A 24,172-nucleotide genomic window follows, 5' to 3' on the forward strand; every position below is an offset into this window, starting at 1 on the left:
TATCTCAACTACCAATATTGATCCTAGTCTTTTAAACAAGTATTTTCTTAGTCAATCCTGAGCTCGATATTTTTGAATAATAGTTAATTTGTACATCTTTTTAAACGTTTTAATTGTTTTCGACAGTTTTAATTGATCTTCCAGGCCATTCCAAAGATTAACCCCTCTAACGGAAATACATCTGCCTTTTTCTTATTTGTTCTTGCCTTAAGCTTTTTTTAAAAAAAAGCCAGTTCCTCTGAGGCTGTACTGGCTTTTCCTACATTCAAACATCTCCTGGATGTAAGGAGGGAGAAGATTATACAGCATGTAATGTGCCTTTAACCATTACCGTTTATTTTAAGACTATGTATCGAGCCGTGGAGGATCATACATGTGATGCATTTATCATCTGTGTTATTATTACCACTTCTTTGAAATATGTCATTATAAATCAAGATCTAATTAACCTCAATTCATCACACTGTAAGCACAAAATATCAAAGTGTATTAAAACTAAAGAAATCTTATTTTGATATATATTTGATATATATCTGAGTAACATGGTACTTGTGCATTATGAATTAGAGTAAGTTTGATTTATTGATGGCTACACATTCTTTGTACGTTTTTATTTATAGACTGTCAGTTTTTATGTACTGATTGTTGCTTCTACTTGATTATTGAAGCCTTACAAATGGTAATAAATGTACTGTATGTGTGCAGCACAACCGAGCCCAAATGTTTTCCAAGAGGCACAAAAAAGTATATATATCATATCTTGTTATATAACTCTGTGTTTTAGCATTTGATGATCAGTAACATTCCAGTAATCTATAAAAACACTAAGTGATATTAACAAGAATTTATATGAGAATGATGTCTACAAGATCTAAAAGAAAGCACATTATACTGTACGACTGAAAGTATTGTTTTACCCTCATCCCCCTCAAAAACATACTGTTTTTTAATCATTTACTAAAACTGAGCTGTGCAGGTTCCCGAGGCAATTACAGTATCTACACATTATTCTGTGTAACTGTATGAGACACATAAAAGTAAAATTTGATGACAAAAGTAAAGAGCAGTATTCAAGTCACCTCCCGAATAACTTGTATTTTCTATAATATATTAACATTTCATTTCTGACACTGAATGTTTGTGCTAAGTTAATGCTCTCAGAGTTACAATGAACTTACGTGGGTCCTCTAAAACCACTTTATGGACTTGATGCTGAATCTTTTCTCATGTAATCTATTGGATTGTTTTACAAATCATTGTGTGTAGTTTTGAGTAAATTGGATGTTTAAGTGGATGAAGTGAGATCCTTGATTTTGCCAGGCATGATCAGACTTGTGCAGCGTTCTCATTACTTTCTGTATGTAAGACGCAGATGGGAAGACAAATTAAAACAATAGAACTGCATGTTCCATTTTGATGTTTTTTCTCCCTGGAATAGCTGCTCGATGATTAGTAATCAGTGTTATGCTAAGAGAAAGACAATCAGAACTCTCACTTTTTTTTCACAAACACAAGCAGATGACAAGGACAGTCAGCCTTCAGCTGAGAATCTGACGAAAAAACTGAGTCTCTTTTGGCAGCAGCACATGTACTGGCAACAAATAGGCAATTACTAATTGTTAATTAAAACCAGTGTCATCTAAACAAGAAATTTGTAAAAAAAAAAAAAAAAAAAAAAAAAAAAGAGTAATGGTTGTATAAAAATCTGGCGCTAATGACTAGCTGAGTATAAAAAGCATAAATTGCCTCTCAGGGAGATTTGACAGACATTCATTTGACTCAGGTGTTTTGGTGTACAGACAGCTGCAGAGTCACCTTGTACTCTCCAATGATGTCGTTGTGGATGTTATGCGGCGGAGGCTCCCAAGACACACTGATGCTGGAGCTGTTGGCGAGCTGCACCACCGACACAGCCTGTGGAGCTGCACTTAAAACTGGAGACAGTTATAAAAACAAAGATGTATCAGCTCTCATCAACTAATGTCATTATCTCTGTTCGTTTATGAAAACCTCTGTTGTTTTCAATTCCCTGTGACTGATTACTTTTCTGTTGATCACATTAATCTAATACTTTATTAAATCTCAGTCACTTGCTTACTTATGTAATTTGCTGATATTTATCTCGTGTATTTTTAATTTAGTTTTGCTATTTATGTAATAAGTGTGGCATAAATATTTATTTCATTACTCACTCTGCCATATTGATAGTTTATTAGGAAGCACTTCTTACCCTCCTCAGGTGTACGCAGCAAAACCATGAGGCTGTCATGACCTTGTAACTCATTGAAGTATGGCCGTATTTTGACTTCATACTCTTTGTTGGGGTGCAGATCTACTAAGATGGTGCTATGGTCAGAGGTAGCCTCCACATCCTGGACCAACCAGGAGCTGCCGATGGTGCGGTAAAATATGCGGTAGCCCTGAACATACCGGGACTGACGGGCGACCTGCAAAAACAGTGGGAAAAAATGAAAAGCAGTTATACAGAGTTTCACATCAACGTCAGTAATTACGGATGGAACCAGCTGTGTTTGTATTTCAAACTAATCTGTTTGTGACACGTAAGCTTTGGAGGAGTATTTGAAGTTAATGTTCGGAGATTAGTGTGTCCACACACGGAAAGCCAGCTCTGAAAAGGAGACGTTTTCATCAGCCAAGTGTTTAACTCACACTCCAAGAAATCCTGGCACTGCTAGGAGACAGAACCACTGGCTTCTGCAGGTAGACAGACACCTCTCCCAATTCCCTCTGCACCTGTCTGTGGTCCACACCCTGTTCTGTAGGACTCCCATCTGAAACAACAAAGAATTTAATTTAAAACAGCTGAATAGCAGCTATTCAGCAAAAACAGGGAAAAAAACTCTTTGATGAAATTTAACATTGCTCAGGGCAGAAGAGCATCACACTGAGAAAGCAATTAGTTTTGAGACTGCACATGCAAAGCAAGTTTTTCTAAATTATGGAGCACATTATCTGTGTTTCAGCAGTACACTTGATATCTGCTTTTCTAAAATAAGAAATTAAAATCAAGATTACAAGTCCCAGCACGTTGTGAAATGAATAACAAAAAGTGTCGGTTTGTGGTTATGTAACCCACCCTGTGTCCTGACAGGCTCAGAGATTGGACTGGGGTCACTGAGGCCGTAGGAGTTGACTGCTCTGACGATGAACAGATAAACTGTGTTGGGGAACAGTCCGACCACGGTGTGCCTCTCCTGCTTCACATGGTCTGCTACTGTTTGCCAGGTACTACCCACTGACTGACTGCAGAGAGGAAACCATAACATAAACTGTGGAACATGAAGACTGCAAGATAATGAAGTCATTATCTGAAATGATAAGCATTTATTTGAGGATTACTTTTAAAATGTAATGTGGATAGTTTTTACACTTTTCTAGTTTGCATGAAATGGGTGATGAAGATGTAACATTAATGACATTAATGCAGATTTACATTGATATCAAACAGCTCCATCTTCTTTGTCATATGTGGATTGGTAAACTGTTCATATCCTCCTGAGACCCAGGAAAGTGAAAGTCTGAGCTTTTTTCACATTAAACAATTGTCTTGTTTAGAAACTACATAATGCAGCAGATACATTTTTTAAATTATTTATATTTATTATTTATTTAATGGAATGCCCTTTGCTGTGGACAGCATTTTTAAGTAAACTGTCAAACTTTTGTCCCCTACAGAGGACAGAACAGCATATCTGGGTCTCAGGAGGATATTAAATCAGGGACATTAGATTCAATATACAGAGCTAAAAAAAATCTAAACATTTTAACCCATAAAGACCCAAACATCCACCATCGACTGAAAGCATCTATGGATGTACACTGTTTAATACCTGTTGATCCACTAATCCTATCAATCCATGTAAATAATTGGTGTAAAATGCAGTTTGTCATCTTTTCATGGTCATCAGATATGACCCATTTGGACGTTCAGAGGCGCCATAGTTACCGTGGAAACACGTCATCTTCTACAACATTGATTCGTCAGTAAAACCCATGAAGTGACAGTGGATGGAGACACTTGGTTTATGTTCAGTTAATGATACATTTCCTGATAAAGTCACTTTTTCTTCAGGTTTCTCTGTTTTTGATATAATAACCCTTAACTTTAATCAGAGCTTTTTTTCATTTAACACATAATGTTCTGCAGAATTTCAGAACATTCACAATTATTCCACAAGACACTTTAAGGACTTTCACCTTCCATACAGTTACACATCTGTTCATCTATATTCACTGAAATATCGAGGACCATCTCTACAGAACTATTACTGAACATCTATAGGGTCTCATTTATTTTCCTTATATTTTACCTAAACATTTACACTTAAGATGTCTATTGATTTTAAGAAAGTACTTAAGTTCTGACATCTAAACTATAACTGCCACAGTAAGTCACATTTTTTACTTACTTATTATTATTTTACTTTTTTTTAATTATATCTTGCATGTATCATGTACTAAAGAGCCAACATCAACGGGCAAAGAATTCTTTGTATGTGTTTGCATGCTTGGCAAATAAAGATGATCCTCTTCTGTTAACCTAAAGCATCTACTGATCTAAAATAATAACTTTTGAACCACTTATTCCATCAATACATGGAATAATTTGGGTAAAATCACACTTTTTTAGCAGCATCAGATATGATGATGATCTGTGGCATTGATTTGCTAATAAAACCCACGTAATTGGACAAAAGACAGTGGTTGTAGGTGCTTGTTTTAATGTTCAGTTTATGATATGTTTTGCGGAAAAAGTCACTTTTTCTTCAGTTTTCTCAGTTTTATTTGAGCTTTTATGCACATCTACATAATCAGTAAATTTAATATAAGAATACCTAATTTTAACTTTAATTTTAATGCAAAAAGTAGAGGATAATATTGTAACACATGGTGATAAATCACTTAAGGAAGGCTACATTTAGAGACAATTCTAGGTCTTTAAGGATTAATATACATATTCTCTTGGTCTCCAACACTGATGATGTGTCTTTTCCATAAATTTGTGTGTTAACTGCACCCATCATAAACTAAAGACAAATGGGAATGATCATTTCATCTGGAGTAAATGGTTTTGGGGATGGCACATGTCCCAGTGTCAAATGGAGGTTGGCCAACATCCTCTTTATGAGGACACTATAACGTCCAGTTTCAGCGCATATATCAGCGGTGACGATGCATATCATTTTGTTGCCTGTCCAAAATGCAGACAAATATTTATGGGGATGGTGTATGTATGTTGGGGGGTTGAGTGGTGGGTGGTGGAGGGGGTACTGTTGAGTCTTGCTGTTGCCAGGCAACTGCAGAGACTCTCAGCTTCTGGCCAAGTACTGTAACCCCCCTGTAAAATCTACAAATGACATTTTACAAGCCATTTATTTTAAGAACAAATTTAATATTGTGTGGTAATCAGTGAGTTTTAGAGGTGTTTGGCAGGTTAGCTTCCATCCTGAGTGTCAGGCTAAGCCACAGTAGCTGCTGCTGGAACACCAACTGCAGCAAACATGACCAAACTCTTGGCAAGAAAGCAAGCAGATATCCAGAAACAATAGTTAAAACTGTCAAAGCAGTGTCAAAAACACAAAAAACGTAATGAAATCAGTCAACATACTCTCAACAGCTAATTATGAATGAGTAAATATGAATAAAACATTAAAATTAGGCCTATTACGCTACTAAAATCTATGAGTTCTATATTTACGACCAAAAAATTACAAGTTCTACACTTTCTTTTCACTGCAACAGGTCTGTAAAGGATCCAGTGAGAATCACACAGGCTAATACAGCAAGGACAATAACTAAGAAAGAGTATGAGCACAATTTAACATTTTCCTCAAGTCCATGGAGTAGAAAATGGCAAAGCAATTACAACAAGCAGACAACAGCGTTCTTCTATCACCAATGTTTTCTCCTCCACCACTTTTCTCGTCAAATGTTCATGAGCGATACAGTTCTGCCATTTAAAATTGAGTCATCCTGTGGTTTTTTTGTTTTCTTTTTCATTTTTTTTTTAACCTGCATCTTTAAATGTCTTTCTGGGTGAACCTTCAGCTGCTCATTTACATGAATCTCTGAGGAAGATATCTCTATTTACACACAAAAAAAGAAATGCATTACACGCACTACACTCGAGAAAACGGAAAAAAATAAAAATGCAGGTTTTTTATTTAATCTTCTCTTACGTGTTCAGTACAGAAAATGAATCTTTCAAAGCCGTGTGTAAGTTTTTCAGTCATGTCTCCATCGTCATTCTTGCGTGCAAATTTACCACTTCTACATCGAGCCAACTGGACTTTGTGTATTTGTGTGTTGTGTGTCTGTTAACTTGGTCTGCACTCCCTCTCTTACTTGTATAATGAATGGACTCTCAAACCGTGGCAGCATCCCCCCCCTCCCCTTTCCCCCCTTCCTTTGCCCCAGGACAAGACAGAACTGTCCAGCTGACCACTGCAATAATTGTCCTCTTTCTCACTCACTGTCTGTCTCACTTATGTAAGCCTCTGGTTGGTTGTTAGCACCGTTATGGCTCTCTTCGGGATGCCATGTCTAAATACTGATGCAGTGAGTGCAGTGTCACAGTTTCATTTCAGGAGTCTACTTAATGGAACTGTCTCACCCTTGGGCAGAAATGAGTCATCTCCAAAAATATAATGACTCTAAATGAAGAAGCCATTCATTATTTAGGAATACCAACAGACAAAAACAGTAACAGAGAGAACGGGTGCAGTTAAAATAGCTTAAGTTAGTAAAGTGTGACATTTATCCACGGTGAAAAGTGCACCAATAAATATTACTCAAGCAGAGGCGGACTTTGTTCAACCCTAACCCAGCTGGAAGGGAAACTAGACGGTAAGCTACACACAAAATTACAAAAAAAAGCTTTATTTTTGTTGCTGTGTCAGTTTCTACCAGGGCTAGCAAGGTGACAAGACAAGTGTCGGCCAAATGTTAAAGGGATTTTCCACCAATTTTATGAGTAGAAAAGTGAAATTTAATGTCTGGCTTTGGAATTTTGTCAGGTCAGAGAAAATTACTTGAGAGATTTCATCATTACAGTGTTTGGACTTGTGCTGTAGCTGCCAGTTCCAATGAAAAGACTGTAAGGAGTGTGGAGTTTGAAAGATGTGGGTGTCTATAGGGAAAGAAGCCAAGAAGTGGTCAAGAAGTGTGTATATTTTTGGTTTTTGCATGCATACTGAGTGTGTTTTTTTTTCTCATTTGTCAATTTTTCATTGCATTATGATGGACAGCACTTTTGTGTCTGATCTCAATAAACTGCTACCATCACAAAGAGTTTTTCATATCACAGAGGGAAACTCAATATTTCCGTCCTGGTTAGATTATGCAACAATATTTGACCTAGAATCTATCTGCCAGCTTAAAATCACCAAAACACACTCACTGGCCACTTTATTAGGTACAACTGCACAGTAATGCAAATATCTAATGGCAGAAACTAAATACATGTATGCATGCGAGACAATCTCCTGAAGCTTAAACAAAGCATCAGAACTGGAAAGAAATGTGATTTAAGTGACTGTGAACATGGTGTTTGTGATTGTTAGTGCTAGATGGGGTGTTGTGAGTATTTCAGAAACTAGTCATGTACTGGAATTTTCATGCGCAACCACCATCAGATTTTACAGAGAATGGTCTGAAAAGAGAAAATATACAGTGAGCGGTAATTCACTGAGCAGAAATTCCCTGTTGTTGCCAGAGGTCAGAGGAGAATGGACAGAAGTGTTCGAGGCAACAGTAACTCAGATAACCACTGCTTACAACTGAGGTTTTCACAAGAGCATTTGAATGCACAACAAGTCGAAACTTCATGAGCTACAGCAGCAACATATATGCTTACATTATTGGGTACTAGACAACTGTATTAGAGTTATTTAGCCTTGAAAAATCTACCACATATATACATTTAAATTTATATTAAATGCACTCTTAACACAAAAATCAAGTGTATCAATAAAAGTAGCAAAATAAGTCTCTTGCAGTAAATTATATTAACTTAGAAATATCATATTGAACTTGTTTGTAAGAAGCGCGTGAAGTCAATTGGTATCTGAAATAGAACTCATTCACTGATTGATCATTCCTGCAGATTGAATTTTAATTTACAGCTTGATTTACACTCATATTATCTATTGTAAAACCATCTCCTGCTATTTGTCCCACTTATCTCAATAAGAGTTTTCTAATGAATGAATGAATGGAAAAGAAATGGAGGAATGATTAGCTAAGAAACATGATCCACCTGTTCCTCTCTTCAGAAAATACAAACTTCCATCAGTTTTTACTGTGAATATTTACCATATGACCTGTGTGTTCATGTATAAATACGTTCATTTAACACATAATGTTCTGCAGAATTTCGCAACATTCACAATTATTCCACAAGACAGTTTAAGGACTTTCACCTTCCGTACAGTTACACATCTGCTCATTAATATTCATTGAAATATCGAGGACCATCTCTATGGAGCTATTACTGAACATTTATAGGGTCTCATTTATTTTCCTTATATTTTACCTCAACATTTGGGCTTAACCCATAAAGACCCAAACAGCCACCAATGACCAAAACCATCTACTGATCTAAAATGTTTATTATCTGTTGATCCACTAATCCTATCAAGCCATGTAAATAATTGGTGTAAAATGCAGTTTGTCATCTTTTCATGGTCATCAAATATGACCCACTTGGACGTTCAGAGGCTTCATAGTTACCATGGAAACACCGTCATCTTCAGTGACATTGATTCACCAGCAAAAACCCATGAGGTTGGATCAGTGACAGTGGATGGACACACTTGGTTTATGTTTAGTTAATGATGTATTTTTCACTTTTTCTTCAGTTTTCTCTCTTTTTGACGTAATAACCATCATCTTCAATCTGAGCTTTTATGAACATCTACATGGTCAGTAAATTAAATAGGAAAATACCTGATGTTCACTGAAAAAAACGCAAAATAAAGATAGATAATATCATAATAAATGGCGATAAAAATATTTTGGAACTGCCACGAAAGTAATACTGGGTCTTTATGGGTTAAGAAGCTCTTATCTGTGTAAGCTGCATGTATTTTATTTTTCTTTCTAATGTTATTTTGATGGTGGTGCAATGGTGCTGTGGTTAGCACCTCTCAAGTCCCATTGTCCATAGATATGCACCATAATAAGCCAATTGGTGAATCTTAGAGTGAATGTGAGAATTAATTATATAATGTATGTAAATGTACACTGTAAAAAATGACTGTAGAATTAACACCAAAAAGTTGGAAAATTGCAACATAAAAAAACTGTAAGTGATAATACAATGCAAAGTTGTTTGTTTGAAAAGATTTTTGAGTTAACGATTAAATCAAATATAGCTGTAGTTCTTACAGGAAGAGTATGTGAACAAAACCAGATTTTTTTTTTTTTTTTTTTAAAATAAAAAAGTTATTAAAAAAAAAAAAAAAAGTAAACATTTAACAATGTAACATTTTAAACTTGTAAATTAATGGGTTGGTAGAGTTGGTAGAGTCCAATAGCCAAAGGGTTGGTGGTTCGAATCCTGGCTCCAGCTGTCCATATGTTAAAGTGTCCATGGAAGACACTGAACCCTAAATTGCTACACCATGAAGGTGTAGAAAATGTGCTAAATAAGTGCAGTCCATTTACCATTTAAATCCAATGTTAAATATACATGTTTAAAATGTTAAATCTACATGTTACTCCATTGGATGTGTTTTTTACAGTATTGTTCTGGTAACCACAGCTGCCAGTTTTTTTCCATAAAAACAACAGGATTATTTTTACAGTGTATGTAAATGCAAGCCATGCCATGTCCAGAGTGTAGATAAGTACCCAAATGAATGGATGTTATTGATGCTGGTATTTGGATTAGTCTGTGACATTTATGAGTTGGTTGATTAATGGTATTTGCATAAACTAAGATAGATAGATAGATAGATAGATAGATAGATAGATAGATAGATAGATAGATAGATAGATAGATAGATAGATAGATAGATAGATAGATAGATAGATAGATAGATAGATAGATAGATAGATAGATAGATAGATAGATAGATAGATAGATAGATAGATAATCTGACTATATTGTATGTACTATGTCATTAATTGTCATGTATTTCTATTGCTTACCTGAAGGCCTCGATGATGTAGGAGGTGACAGCGGCTCCGCCCTCATGGGGGTTTGATTGCCAGGTGAGAGTGACAGTATTTTTGGTCACTTCCGTCACCACTGGTTTCTGCGGCGGCCCTGGAAGCTGGATGAACTCCGAAACTCTGGACACTGAAGAAATGCCTTCCTCTGTAAACAAAAACAACCGGAGCATAAATGTAATCAATGCTGAATAATTTGGCTGCAGCTGAAAAGGCGTTGTGTTCTGAGGTGTAGCATGAGAGTGACAAAGTGTGAAGTGTAACAGAGAGACAGAGTGCGGAGACTTTTGGCGTGAGTACCTCTGACAGTCAACATCCCACTCCAACTCGACTCCCCTGTGGCGCTGGATACCATGCATGTGTACATCCCAGAGTCTGAGTCCTGAGAAACAGCAGGCAACATTTAAAATACATCCCAGAAAATAAACAGGACAGATGCTTCTAGCCATATTTAATGCACAAAGGACTGAAGATTAAAATTCACAGACTGAAATTTACAGAGCATATTCGTCCTACATACGCTGAGATACATGAGTTCATTATTCCACTCCATCTCTGCCACATTTGATAGGTTTTAATTAATCTGATGTTCTTCCCTTATCTGATTAAACATAATTCATTATTTCCTAGATGTAATGACACATATCAGGTAGATCATAGTAGGGTTAAGAGGCATAAAATCCAAAAACTGCCAAAGGATTAAGATTAATGTGTCATACTAAGAAAAAAATGGGCAAATTCTGCTAAATGAACACTTGACCGGAAAATCCCATGAGTATTTTTGACTTTGGACATATATATGGTATCATATTCAGGTGCTGTTTTCTGATAATTTTCTGTGATTTGATTCTGATGGTGTTATAAGTAGGAATGTCCACAGAGGAAGGCGTTTAACATTTGCATAACTCTAACATTCACTGTCTTTTTAGCTCATTGTTTTCCTCAAGATAACATCTGGATGTTAAATATTCCCATTTACAAATGTTCAGCTGCTGTTTTCAGCTGTGTGTGAAATGCACAGTGGGTTCATCCAGGCTTTAACTTGCTGCATTTGAAACAAGGTTGATGAGAGCAGCGAGAGCATACGGGAACATTAATATTGCAGCAGTTAGACATGACCTGAAAGACACTACAACACTACATAGAGGTTGGAGTAATTGCAGATTCAGGAAATGGTAATTAAGTACAAGTGACTCATTTGACAAACACTTTCAATGAAATAAAATACTACGAGCTGTGAGCTTAATATAAAGAACCGTAATATCTGCTCTCTGACCCCTTTGTTTATTAAAAGCCCCACATATACATGCATTTAAATACTCTGAATAATAACCTTGGGCCACACTGCTGCAGGATCCTCATTGCTTCAAACCACCAGGCGCTGCACCACTCTACCTGCCCTGCTGTTTACATTATAAACTGCATATGCCTGCACACTTCACTGGCAGTCTGGGTGTTAACTCCGGTCTTGTCCTGGCAGAGAGTCAGTCTGCTGGAACTATCATCAGACCATATGAGATCATCCACCGCAGTTTTGACCTCTGGCTGACAGACAGCGCAGCGTGTGGGCAGGTGAACTTCTTCAGATGACTCCAACTACTGCTGAAATATTGATAGCGGGTAGGGGCAACGGCAGGGTAAATATTTTTAGTCCCTCACTCGTCATCTCCATTTCCCCTTTTTTTTCCCTTGTCATCCCCTTGATGTCACACTAATGCATCTCTTCTGTTCCATTGAGCACATTGGCATGGCAGATTTCCCTCGCCTCACTGGTGCACTGGACCAAACCCTAATGCTCCAAGTTTGCTGAGCACCACTGCTGAGTGTGGCACAGCCAGAGAAAGAGGAAGGGAGAGGAGGCAAATAAGCATCGTCCTGGCAGGAGATTTAATTAAAATCCAGTTAGATGATAAATCATCTATCGCCAAAACGATGGTGCTTCTGCTACGTCCCCGCTGCACTTGCTGACCTCCAGGTGGGGTTATAGCACAAAGGAGCTCCTGACTGCTCTTCCATCAAAGCCGAACACATTAGCATTTATAAACAAGAACCTTCATTAACATTACAATTACACACCGCATGAGCACATAATTGCACTGGAGAGATCTCAGAGAGATTGGTCTTTAAAACGGAGTCTCACCTTAATTTTATAAACAAAGATGGAATTTATAATGGAACAGAAAAAAAAAATCTTTGCAGTGTGAGCAACAGACAAAGTAAAAGAAGGTCAGACAGGTATGTCTACAGTATTCTGTGCAGCCTGAGTAATTTTAAATGCATGTTTTTTTCCTCTCTACTTACAGCTAATACCTTTTAAAAGTCATCATTTGAAGCCCTTTGCAATAAATGACTTTTACCTAAGGCTGACACACACACAAACACACACACACACCTTTATGTCTGTTATTTGCAATGTGCCATTTTCCATCAAGGTCAGTCGAGGTTTATTTCCCTGAAGTGTCTCTCCATCCTTCTCCCATGAAATTTTGACAGAGGGCCCGCCGATTACACGGCAGTGTAGCTGTGCTGTCGAACCTTGAGATACCGTCTGATTGGCTGGGCCTTGGCGAATGATCGGTGGGACACGGCCTGAAGGGCCTACAGAGGGAGGGGAGGCAGAGAGTTATGTTAAGGATGTCATCCATCTTCTAATTACAGAGAAGAAAAAGAAAACATATGATGAGGGCCTACAGAAAATCCAGCCTTTATGGTGCATAAAGTGCAAAAACTGAGGATGCTTAGTAGGCAGAAAACAATAGGCTGCATTACAAGAGAAAAGGCTTAAATCTGGTGCTTACATGCTGCCTGAGGAAGAACATTAAGTGTAAAACTCATTTCTCATCCAGCATGGGGTCTCTAACTGCATTCTTTATTGGTCTTTATGAACCATACTGTTGCGCACCTACTAAGTAATTAATATGTTTTATGCTCATTAGCTCATGCCACAGGATAAAGGAAAAAATGCTCCCCCATAATGGACTGAAGTCTGAGACTCTCACCTCCCTCCACCTCCAGCAGTGCCTTAGTCAGGACACTTCCTGCAACACTGATGGCCTGGCAGATGTAGAAGCCAGAGTCCTCAGGGTGGACATCAGTGATGGTCAGCTCTCCGTCCATGGAAACAGAGTAACGGCCTGACTGTGATGGCGGCTGACCTGGGAACAGTAACATCTGACCACACAAAGACAGATGGCGGACAATGACTGGTATGTTATCAATTATTTTCTTTGCTTTTTTATTTGTTATAAGTAACTGGAAAATAATGGAATAGGCAAAATTCCATTACACACACTGGTACCAACAGCTTATCTAACAGTTTAAATGTGTTGAATTTACTATTATATAAAACAGACACAAACATCAAATGATTTAATATGAGAAGCTGGAAGCAGGGAATTTTCAGCATTCATGCTCAATAAAATAATCCATTTCAGGGACATCAGTTAGCTGATAAATTCTTTGAACTCTGTAACACTTTATGTAGAAATCCAATGAAATGGGCCAAATGTAGACGAAGCGTAGTGTTTTGTTGTTTTTGTGACAATGCCCACAAACAGACGTTTCATAGTTCTCCAATTCTGTTTCTGTAAGTGAGACGGATCTGAACAAGGGGGAAGGGATGCATATACACCCATTCAGCCATTCATTTCATTCCTCTAAGAGGCTTAGACTTCCGTGGAGGGACCAAGGTTATAAGGCTACAGATAATCCCCCAAATACAGCAAAAAGCTCTACAAACAGCAAAACTATGCCTTAACCATCCAGCCGACTGATGCTTATTCAAAAAATCTGTGGCCAAACTTCCTGTTTGCGCTCAGATGAGCTTCTACAACATCTCTAGTTGCATCTTCAAGTCAGTGATCCCAGCTGCTGTTGAGCAACAGGGTATTTATAGTTGGGTACAATGTGGAAGGAGGGCAGTGTTTTTCTTCGGGTTTGCCCTGAAGAAGCAGTTTCCACACCTGGTGTACTTCCTGTGACTCAAACTCTCCCTCCTTTTCTTCTGATTCTTTTTCTCTCACTCATCTCACCCTCCATCACTGTTCCCTTACACTGCGGTCGCGAGCAGGAGATACATTTCTCGCCAACGCAATACAGCAATGCCTTCCAACACTTTGTCTTCACTCATATCTCTGAGCCAAATGCAAATGTGCTGCACTTACTTGTTCGCCTCTCGCCTATTTCACTTAGAAAATGTGTCTCGTAGAGTGTGGGCAAACCAAAAAAAAAAAAGTGTCAAGAAAAGTATGATTGAAAAACCTGTTTGTGCTACAGTGAGTTATTCTCACTTTAGAAACAAAGAAGGAGCGAAATTTTCATTGATATGATAAACAATACAATATAGGGGAGATTTGGACAGAAAGACCCCTTCCTTTTTCTTAAAATAAACCCACTGATAACCCATGGCTTTCTGAAGAGCAAATGTATTCATGTGCACAGATCAGAGGCTTCATAAACAGGAATTTAGTGCAGTGTTGTTTCTGCTGCTGAAATATTCAGGATAAGAGGATCTTTTGTTCTCTGCTCCAGCCTCTTACCTGGCTGCCCTCTTTCTGCCAGAAGATGGCAGGTGGAGGGTTTCCTGTGGTGCCGCATTGGAAGGTGATGCTCCTCCCTTGGGTAGCAATCTGGTCTCGGGGCTTTGTGGCAATCTGAGGTGGTACTGAGAGGAAAAAGGAACAAAACTATCCATTACATTTCTTACTTCTCCACAAAAACTGGTCAAACACAGGGTTTTTCATGTTACAGTGTGATTAATATCTGCTCCTTTATGTAACTGGACCGGTAATGCAGTAATTATGGTGGTTAATAAGGTGGATGTGAGAGTTGTATCTTTAACCTTCTGAGCTTTTTGATCTATCACTACACTGTATATCTCATCAAGCCTCCCTCTCATCTTTAATGAGAGACATCACCTCTGTGTCCTCTGGAAAAAAAAAAAAACAATCATGGCAGTCCAAGGCAGTGCCATTCGGATGACATTTACTCGGTTATTTTTAGGAAAGGTCTAGGCTGAGCTGCCAATTTGCAGCTTGGGTCAGATTGTTACATTAGCCACATCATCACATTGTCTGTAAATTTACACTGACCAATGCTTTCCTCCTCAGTCGAACTAATTGGCTCACACTTCCGGAGAGTCCAAATTTTTTGCTGCCTGGATTAACCCCCCCCCCCCCTCCAACCATCCCTGTGCTGCATATGCACAGGCACACACACACAGACCACTGCACACATACACAAATTTGGCTCAATGCACAAGAGGACTGACTCATCTGTGTCATGTCATGATGTTCTCACTAAGATTATGTTCCCAAAAACAGAAGATGTCTCACAGTTTTTCCCATCATGTTTTGATGATTTCTATGTGAAACAGCTGCATTTGTTCTTGAGGTTTTGTGATGTGTTCATCCCAAACCAGTCCTGTTTATTCTCCATGTTTTACATAATTGATGATCTCCTTGGGAATCATTTTCTCAAGAGAATGTAAATAGGATGCATTATTGTGATCTTGCAACCTGTTCTTGGGTTTAATGTTGTCTAATGAGTAGTAAAAAAAAGTCATGAGAAATGTCTCATAGAAGCTATTTTTAAGTCTATGTGTGGAGACTTAATTGGTACCAAGCAACAACCTCCAAGATGTCAACACAATGATACACTTTTATTTTTACTGCTGATCTTCATACAATGCTCTTGAAAGGTATGATTTTATTTCAGTTAATTACCTGAGGGTTGGAAGAAATTTTCAGCATAAACACAAGGAATACTAGTATTTGAAAACCTACTTCTAATACTATGACTAAAATAAATCCCAGCTCTAGAGAAGTGGTTAAGCTGTGTAAAAAGTAAATAAACACATAATGGAATAATTAGCAAATTTCATAAACCTATATTTTATTCACAATGGAACAGAGAAAACATAAGATGTCTGAAGTGAAATGTGCTGCTTTAAAGCGTCAACAGACTTCAAAAAATTAAATGATACAAGTAAATGATACCAAAAGGAAGGATATGGAAGAACATTTTGCAGCTACCTAGGTTAACTGACAACAGGTCAGTAACATGATTTACTATATAAAAAAGAGCATCTCAGAGAGGTGGAGTCTCTCAGAAAAAAAATAGGTTCACGCACCTGCAACAAACTGCATGTACAGATTGCGGAAAAATTTCAGAATAATGTTCCTCAACGTTAAGTTATGAAGACTTTGGATATCTCATCACCTACGGTATGTAATATAATCAATAGAGTCTCAGAGGCTGGAGAAATCCCTGCACATAGGGGACAAGGCTATAAATCCCTATCAGGTGTTCAGGTAGTACTGCATTAAAATGTGGTTCTAAAATGGAAATCACTGCACAGGCTCAGGAACACTTCCAGAAATGACTGTCTGTGTACAAAGTTCACCATATCTTCCACAAATGCAGGTTAAAGCTCTATCATACAAAGAAGAAGCCATATGTGAACATGATCCAGAGGCCCCACTGTATCCCATATCTAACAAGAAAGGAAAAAACATTCCTCTCCCAAAACTCCAGGAACTGGTCTTCTCGCCTCCAGACATTTACAGATTGTTGTTAAAAGAATAAGTAATGCAACACAGTGGTAAACATGGCCCTGTCACATTTTTTTTTTCTCCATCAAATTCAAATTCCCTTAGCTTTTCTTAACCCCGTAAAGCCTGAACCATTAAATCATTGACACAAAATTGCAGTTCTTTGAAACTGGAGCTTCTATTGGTCCTTCTGAGCAACCAAAAAATAATAATTTCAAATAATAATAATGGACTGGATTTATATAGCGCCTTTCTAGACACCCAAAGCGCTTTACATTATTGACCCATTATTCATTCGCTCTCACATTCACACTCTGGTGGTGGTAAACTACATTTGTAGCCACAGCTGCCCTGGGACAGACTGACAGAAGTGTGGCTGCCATTTTGCACCTACGGCCCCTTCGACCACCACCAAACATTTATACACCAGTGTGAGTGGCACTGGAGGCAAGGAGGGTGAAGTGTCTTGCCCAAGGACACAACGGACTGACTAGGACAGAGCGGGATTCAAACCGCCAACCCTTCGGTTATTGGACGACCCGCTCTACCACCTGAGCCACAGCCGCCCCCAAAAATCATTGACACAAAATTGCAGTTCTTTGAAACTGGAGCTTCTATTGGTCCTTCTGAGCAACCAAAAAATGATAATTTCAAATATCAATTTCTATGTATGAGTTTCAGTTTTGTGTCATATTTGATACATCGGGTCTCAGCGCTCAAATGTTATTATTTTTCAACAAACAAAAACATAATATAACACAAACATATCTAATAAATTGGTAATTTCTTTTCAAAATAGCCAAAGTTCTGCCTCCTATCTCATTAATGACAGTCTAATAGTGTCACTGGAAAGGCCTCTGATGAATGAATTCTTCCCCCCTGGTGGATTATCTGTGTATTGTATGTATCTAATTGTATACATCAGGTTTTTCAAGAAATAAAATATCACACTGATCATGTAGAGGGCTTCAAAACTCATGCATCAAATATGATACGTTTGGCATTATAAGTTGGTACATGTTCTCAGTTCAGTCAATTGCTATGTTTTCTGTGTTCTACTGTGAATAAAATACAAATCATTCCATTCAGTCTATTTTTATTTAGAATTTTCAGTTTCCCTACATTTTTTTTTTTTTTTTTTTGGAACTGGGGTTGTATTTCTGTCTAGGATATTCCAACACATTTTCCACATAAAGGTAAGTCTACAAGCAATGTAGAGTGCAATTCAGCCTGTAAAAAACAAATGTAAAACATGAAGACTAAAAAAAATATCTAAAAACAATTTCACCTGGGCTGTCTTGGCTTGGTGTGAGACTGCAGACTAACATGAGAAATCCTGCTGTAAACTCAATATGTTGAAATACTCAACCTGTGCTTCGCATAGTAAGAATAATAATATCAAGTGGGTTTTTTTTAGCTTAGCACATAGCTGGAATGAATACTATTTGTTCATATATTTCTTAGAGGTTCTCCAGGATCATGTAATTGCAATAATAAGACAGGAACAACACATGTGATTTAAAACAACTGACATCAGTGTTAAAAACATTGTCAAAATCAACATTTTCATTTGCCTAAATGTGTCACATCAAGAGCTCAATTTTGTATTAGGTATAGAGGGTGTAAATTGTGGAGCCAATTTTCACATGTACTTGGAAATAGCACTTCAGAGATATCCTTTAAGAAATATTTAAGGAAATCAATTATGATATTGCATTAACACACACACACATACATACACACACACATACACACACACACACACACACACACACACATATACATATATATATATATATATATATATTATATATATATATATATATATATATATATATATATATATATATATATATTATCTGTCATTTTTAATGAATTCTGAATGTGTATGGACAATGGAAGTCTCATAACTTCTAGAATGTTAATGTATTTATAAGATGGAGGTTTTAAAACAAACCATTTTAGGCTTTCCACCTCTCCCTGCAGCTTTACTGTTTTATTATGACTTTGATCAATGTTATGTATGTGCAAAATACATTAATAAATCAATCAATAAATACATCAAAACAATAGGCAGCATTAATAGTAAAGTGATAATGATATGGAAGTAAAACGGTCATTAATGTAACATGGTTTATACTCTTACCTAAAAACCAGTACATCCATGTACAGTAGTTCTAATTAAAGTCTTACAGCTGTATTTTAACTACTAAGATTACAAATGAGGAAGGATTTAGTTCACTTTATCCTGACACACTCCCCTCAATATAGCAGATGTGTGTTTGGTATGACACCAGACTTAATGTAATCTAGCGTACATTAAGTCAGTGTGTCTGAGGTTTACTTAATGCCTGACTGCAGCAACAGTCATGCAGTCGACATCTCTCTACCTAATGGAAGAGCTTCTCTACACCATTAGGCAGTGATTACTGATTTAAAAACCATTAAGAAGACCATAGAGAAAACAGCACATTGGTTTTTTTCAGACTAAATGAGCAATAACACAAATAGCTTTTATTTTTTATGGAAAAAAAAAAATTACATGGGAAGTGAACTTACAGCGTGGCCCGACTGGAATGATGATAAGGTTTGAAACATGATGGAAAGAGATGGAAAATTAATGAGATGGATGAAACGCTGAGCGACAAAACAAAACTGGTGATGACATGGGAAAAATGAATGAAAAACACTCATTTACACTAATAAAAGCATTTGGGAATGAAGTCGTATCTGACTGCTCTGACTATTTAAACAAAACACACTGGGAGGAAAAAGAGGAGGCAGCGAAGCAAGGGGGGGGGGGATAAAAACACAGGAAGAGAGAGGGAAAGAGTCATGTCTTATTAATACTGGGACTGCTCCCTGGCAGTGAGTTAAAGCACACATCTACCAAACATCTGTCAAATGGCGTAATCCATACGGTTTAGCATAAGCTCCTGGCAGCACCGCTGGAAAGGACTCACACAGATACACTGATATAAAAACACAGCTTTTGGGCAGGAAATGGGGGCAAACTGCTGCCACGTGATGCCATGTTACCTTATGCATGAACATGGTCCTAAGTACCAGAGCTTTTTGTATGCATGCCTAAGTATGTGTCTGTGCATGCACTGAATTTCTCAAAAGCTGAAATGCAATATGTATGATGTGTTTCTTACCGTGGACCTGCAACATGGCTGAAGCCTCTGTCTTGCCCACGCTGTTTTCAGATGTGCAGGTATATGTCCCTTCATCCTGCTCTTTCACGCGGAACAAACGGAGGCTGTTGCCGTTGCGGATCTCAAACCTGGAAATGAGAAAACGAGAGATAATGAAAGATCTAACGGAGAGCCAAACCATAAAAAACCATGCTAATCTACACAGGCCAAAGAAAATCTACCAGTGGCACAAGATAATGTAATTTCTCTCCCTGTCAGTCAGCCTGTTGCAAGGAATTTTTTTTTCCAATCAAGTGACATTATCTTGAAACAAGTGGAACAATGTGCCTTATCTTCCTCAAATACAGTGAATCGCTTCAGGAAAAGTCTTGAAACAGTAGAGAATCGATTGGAAACATGAGATCATATAAGTCCAGCTGAGGATTGTTCTGCTGATTTTTTTTTCTTTCAGAAAAAGCAGCATTTCATCTTTTAACAGCAGTTTGAATAAGTAGTTAAGAAGGACCTATTTTACTAAATACAACTTTAGAACAGAAAACAAACACAATACTGTTTCCCTATTTGAGCCCTACAGCAAATCAGTCTGTTTTACTTAATGGACTTCTGTGCAGGAGAAAAAAAAAAAAAGATAAAAGCAATGAAACACAAAAGATGGAATCGAAAGAGATGAAAGACAGAATATAATACACCTTCTTGGAAGCATGAAAAAATAGCATTTGCATGAAATTGTCATCATCACATTCAATTATGTGTTCTCAAACTCAACAAATAAACTCATGGTGAGTCTGTAGTGCTGCTGAGCATGTTTCAGTAAGAGACAGTAATGCAGTCAGTTCAGCGCTGACATTTACACTTAAGATTTCTTATCACTGCCTTGTATGAGAGTGCACCATATACGGTAACACTTCGGGGACGAAACTTGACATCCTCACACAGACATTTGGAGTGTGGGTTCTTGCGTACGTTTGTGCTGGTTGTTACAAGGTTATATTTTCAACAAAAATGAAACTAAACCTTCACCATGACACACTGTATAATCTACCAGCACTGACAGCATCTCTATCATCTGTTATAATGACCTTGGTGTTTGCTGTTCTATAAAATCATTTTCACTACTTTGTTACTTAAAATATTTCCATCATCTCAAGATTTAGGTTATTTTTCTATGTGTCAATGTCAGCACAATAATGGGAGAGCATACAATGGCAACATAATAGCAGCTCTGCAGAAAGAATAGAACCTACAATGTGTTTAAAATCAATAAATAAACCATAGTTACTATAGTCACTGTAGCTGAATCTATAATAATAATAATAATAATAATAATAATAATAATAATAATAATAATAATATGTATGTAAAGTGTCAGACAGCACTTCTAAACCTGGCCTACATACTGCATATGATATCAATCATGGTTTCACAATATAGGAGACAGGATTTATGGTAATGATGTATTTTTCATTTTTATGAATATTAGAAGTGAAAACGAATTATTTAATAGGCTTAGCTAAATATACATTGTGCTCAGTACTGATTGAAAATGCGAGAGACATGAATGCAAAGGGATTTTTCCCACAAATAAATCTACTTTGCTATTAATTAATTTATACACACATAAACTGATCGACAGGCATTAAATAATGAATAATCATTCTCCATATGTTTTCTGGGTCACATGTGTTAATAATCCATTGTATGACTTGTATGGCTGTAGTTCAGCTTTTCAAAACACTACATCCACATCACAAGTTGGTTTTGTGTTAGTCTCACCTCCCGCGGGGAAGCTCTCCTTCCTCTCGCCTCCATCGCACAGTGGGAGCAGGATCTCCATGGACCTCACACAGGAAGTCCACGGTCTCCTCCTCCATGACGACCTGGTTCACGGGCCTTCGCACCAACACAGGCCGCTCTGCAATTGGAGATAAAGTTTCAAGTGTAAAGGACAAGAAGCTGCTGCGTAAACATTTTCTGCTTGGATCTCTGGGACTCACCGTACACCACGAGCTCTGCAGGATCGCTGTCCCTCTCGCCAACCATATTAGTGCCCACACAAACGTACATGCCAGCGTCGCTTTTCCTGGTATGAGAGATCATCAGTTTTCCCCCACGCATCTGAAAAACAACATAGTGACAGCTCCAGAGATTAGACCTGAATAAAAACATCACACAGATACTATTGAGGACTCTCATCCCAGTCATCAAAGGAAAAAAAAAATACATATATACACACTTCAATAGTTCTGGCCTTTTGAATAATTAATCTTTCAACACCTCATAGATAGTTATTGTGGTTTGTTTCTGTTCTGAGCTGTTACTGAAATGCCAATGTCCAGCTGTTAGTTACACACATGAGTGGAGAGGATGACAAAATGACAGCTGAATTAGTGACTCTATCTGATCCATAAAAACAGGGTTCCTGCATTGAATTATGGTCCACATTACTGAAAGTACTGTCATTATAAATGAGTATCGCTGCCTCTTGTTGCCTGTGAAAATTCCTGCTCTAATAAGTGGTGCATTAATAAATCCTGAACAAAAAGCACTGAATCTGACTATTGCATTTTCAAATTACAGTCCCTGTTGTGAAAAGAATAATTAACAAGAAATGTTGCCCAATTGCAAACCCTTTTTAGCCATTTATTCACATGAGAAAAGGGAGAGAGGAAAACAAACGTACCCTCATTCTCTATCTTTAAATTACAAAATAGATTTAACTCTGCTTTTAAATTAAGCAAAATGTAAAAGCATTTTTTTCCTTTTACCTGCATAATTATATCAAGTGCAAACACTGAGTTTGAGCTGTGCATCACTTACCACACAATTTCCCCAAAATTAACCCTTAATCGGGCAAGTGACCATTTTTGGTAATTTCTGCATACGTTACAAAACAGTGATAGTAATAGTTACAGTGAGGACAGTGAGACAACAATCTCAGGTTAAATGGGGTCTACAGCAGGGGTCACCAATGCTGGTCCTCGAGGGCTGGTATCCTGCATGTTTTAGATGTTTCCCTCTTCCAGCACACCTGAGGGTCATTATCAGGCCTCTGCAGAGCTTGATGATAGACTTATCATTTGATTCAGGTATGCTGGCAGAGGGATACATCTAAAACATGCAGGATAGTAGCTCTCGAGGACCAGGACTGGTGACCCCTGGTCTACAGGGTCTGCACGGTCCACCTCTGCATGAACAGTGAGTGTAGTAATGATGTTCAAAGGAATAATGTGTATGTTGACAGGTGTCTGGATCAGCACTTATGTTGTTCTAATGTTCTAAAATACATGTTCCTTTCACCTTACATGTAGTTTTCTTGTATTTTCTATATATACTTTTTTTGCCACTTACGGGCAAGGAACCAAATATGGTAACTTCATTCTAAAATAGCTGCATTTGACCTCTTTATGTTGAAATCAGAGCTGGACTTGTTTGGCCCTTTTACAGCCAGACTCACAGAGATGCGTTCATCCTTAGTGCTGACTCGGACGTTGTTGCGTTTCCAGGACACAGTGGGTTCAGGGTGACCACGTGGAGGCACACACTCCAGGACAGCAGGCTCACCAGCAGCCACCACCACATCACTCGGGGCCTGCCGGAAATCATCTCTCAGGACTAAGAAGAAAACACAAAGAAATCTAATTAGGTTCAGAAGCCCTGTCTCTCTGATGCATTTAAAACAAAGTCTGGAAATGGAAACCACAGAGTGAGCAGCAGCACAGACACACGACTTGTATAATCAAAAGAAGCACCAATTTGTCTGCGATCGTTTAGAGTTGTTTTCCTGAGTGAACCATTTTTAAGCCAAAGGTTGGATGAAAACAAGCTTATTGAGTGAAAGTCGATTATTATTTTTGCATGTGCTTCACTGCTCAAATCCCTGACAACGTCCTTGTTAGACTGTGTCCTACTCTGCTGTCTCTCCTGTCAGAGCAGATGAATAATGCACATCTCTCAGTCCAACATGGAGTAAACAAATAAAAGCGCATTCATAATTTAACCTATGTGTGAGAGAGAGAAAATGTCCTCTGCATTAATGAAAGGATTGTGTCTCTGATTCCAAACGCCATCGTACAGCCCAGCAGTACACTTCCAACTCAAATAAAAACAACACTGAGTGAGAAAGAACTGTGTCACCCCTGAAGTTTGCACCGCCGTCACCTCACAGATGACGACAGGATTAGAGGTTTGGCGCAGCGACCTTTTATATCTTCCAATCTTCTGCTGAGATCGACAGATGAAAGCCTCAGTGTGAACTGCGAACCGGAGCCA

General features: G+C 37.9%; 1 protein-coding gene across 3 annotated transcripts in view; it reads right to left on the reverse strand.

The window, feature by feature from the left end:
• The window catches only part of LOC115431413 (roundabout homolog 2), a 60,874-nt gene that overhangs the window by 15,377 nt on the left and 21,325 nt on the right, over positions 1-24,172 (reverse strand). For 2 of the 3 annotated variants that reach the window (XM_030151741.1, XM_030151738.1), the window contains exons 3-16: positions 23,358-23,515; positions 21,898-22,018; positions 21,677-21,815; positions 19,904-20,031; positions 19,305-19,316; positions 14,733-14,857; positions 13,194-13,365; positions 12,587-12,792; positions 10,495-10,576; positions 10,174-10,342; positions 3,098-3,264; positions 2,671-2,792; positions 2,231-2,447; positions 1,816-1,934 (exon numbers count right to left, since the gene is read on the reverse strand). In XM_030151741.1, coding sequence (XP_030007601.1) covers positions 1,816-1,934; positions 2,231-2,447; positions 2,671-2,792; positions 3,098-3,264; positions 10,174-10,342; positions 10,495-10,576; positions 12,587-12,792; positions 13,194-13,365; positions 14,733-14,857; positions 19,305-19,316; positions 19,904-20,031; positions 21,677-21,815; positions 21,898-22,018; positions 23,358-23,515 — 1,937 coding nt within the window. The remainder of the gene's footprint in view (positions 1-1,815; positions 1,935-2,230; positions 2,448-2,670; positions 2,793-3,097; positions 3,265-10,173; positions 10,343-10,494; positions 10,577-12,586; positions 12,793-13,193; positions 13,366-14,732; positions 14,858-19,304; positions 19,317-19,903; positions 20,032-21,676; positions 21,816-21,897; positions 22,019-23,357; positions 23,516-24,172) is intronic. The other variant, XM_030151739.1, reaches the window with a different exon arrangement.

This window comes from Sphaeramia orbicularis, chromosome 13, assembly GCF_902148855.1.
Source record: "Sphaeramia orbicularis chromosome 13, fSphaOr1.1, whole genome shotgun sequence".
In the NCBI taxonomy this organism is placed as follows: domain Eukaryota; kingdom Metazoa; phylum Chordata; class Actinopteri; order Kurtiformes; family Apogonidae; genus Sphaeramia; species Sphaeramia orbicularis.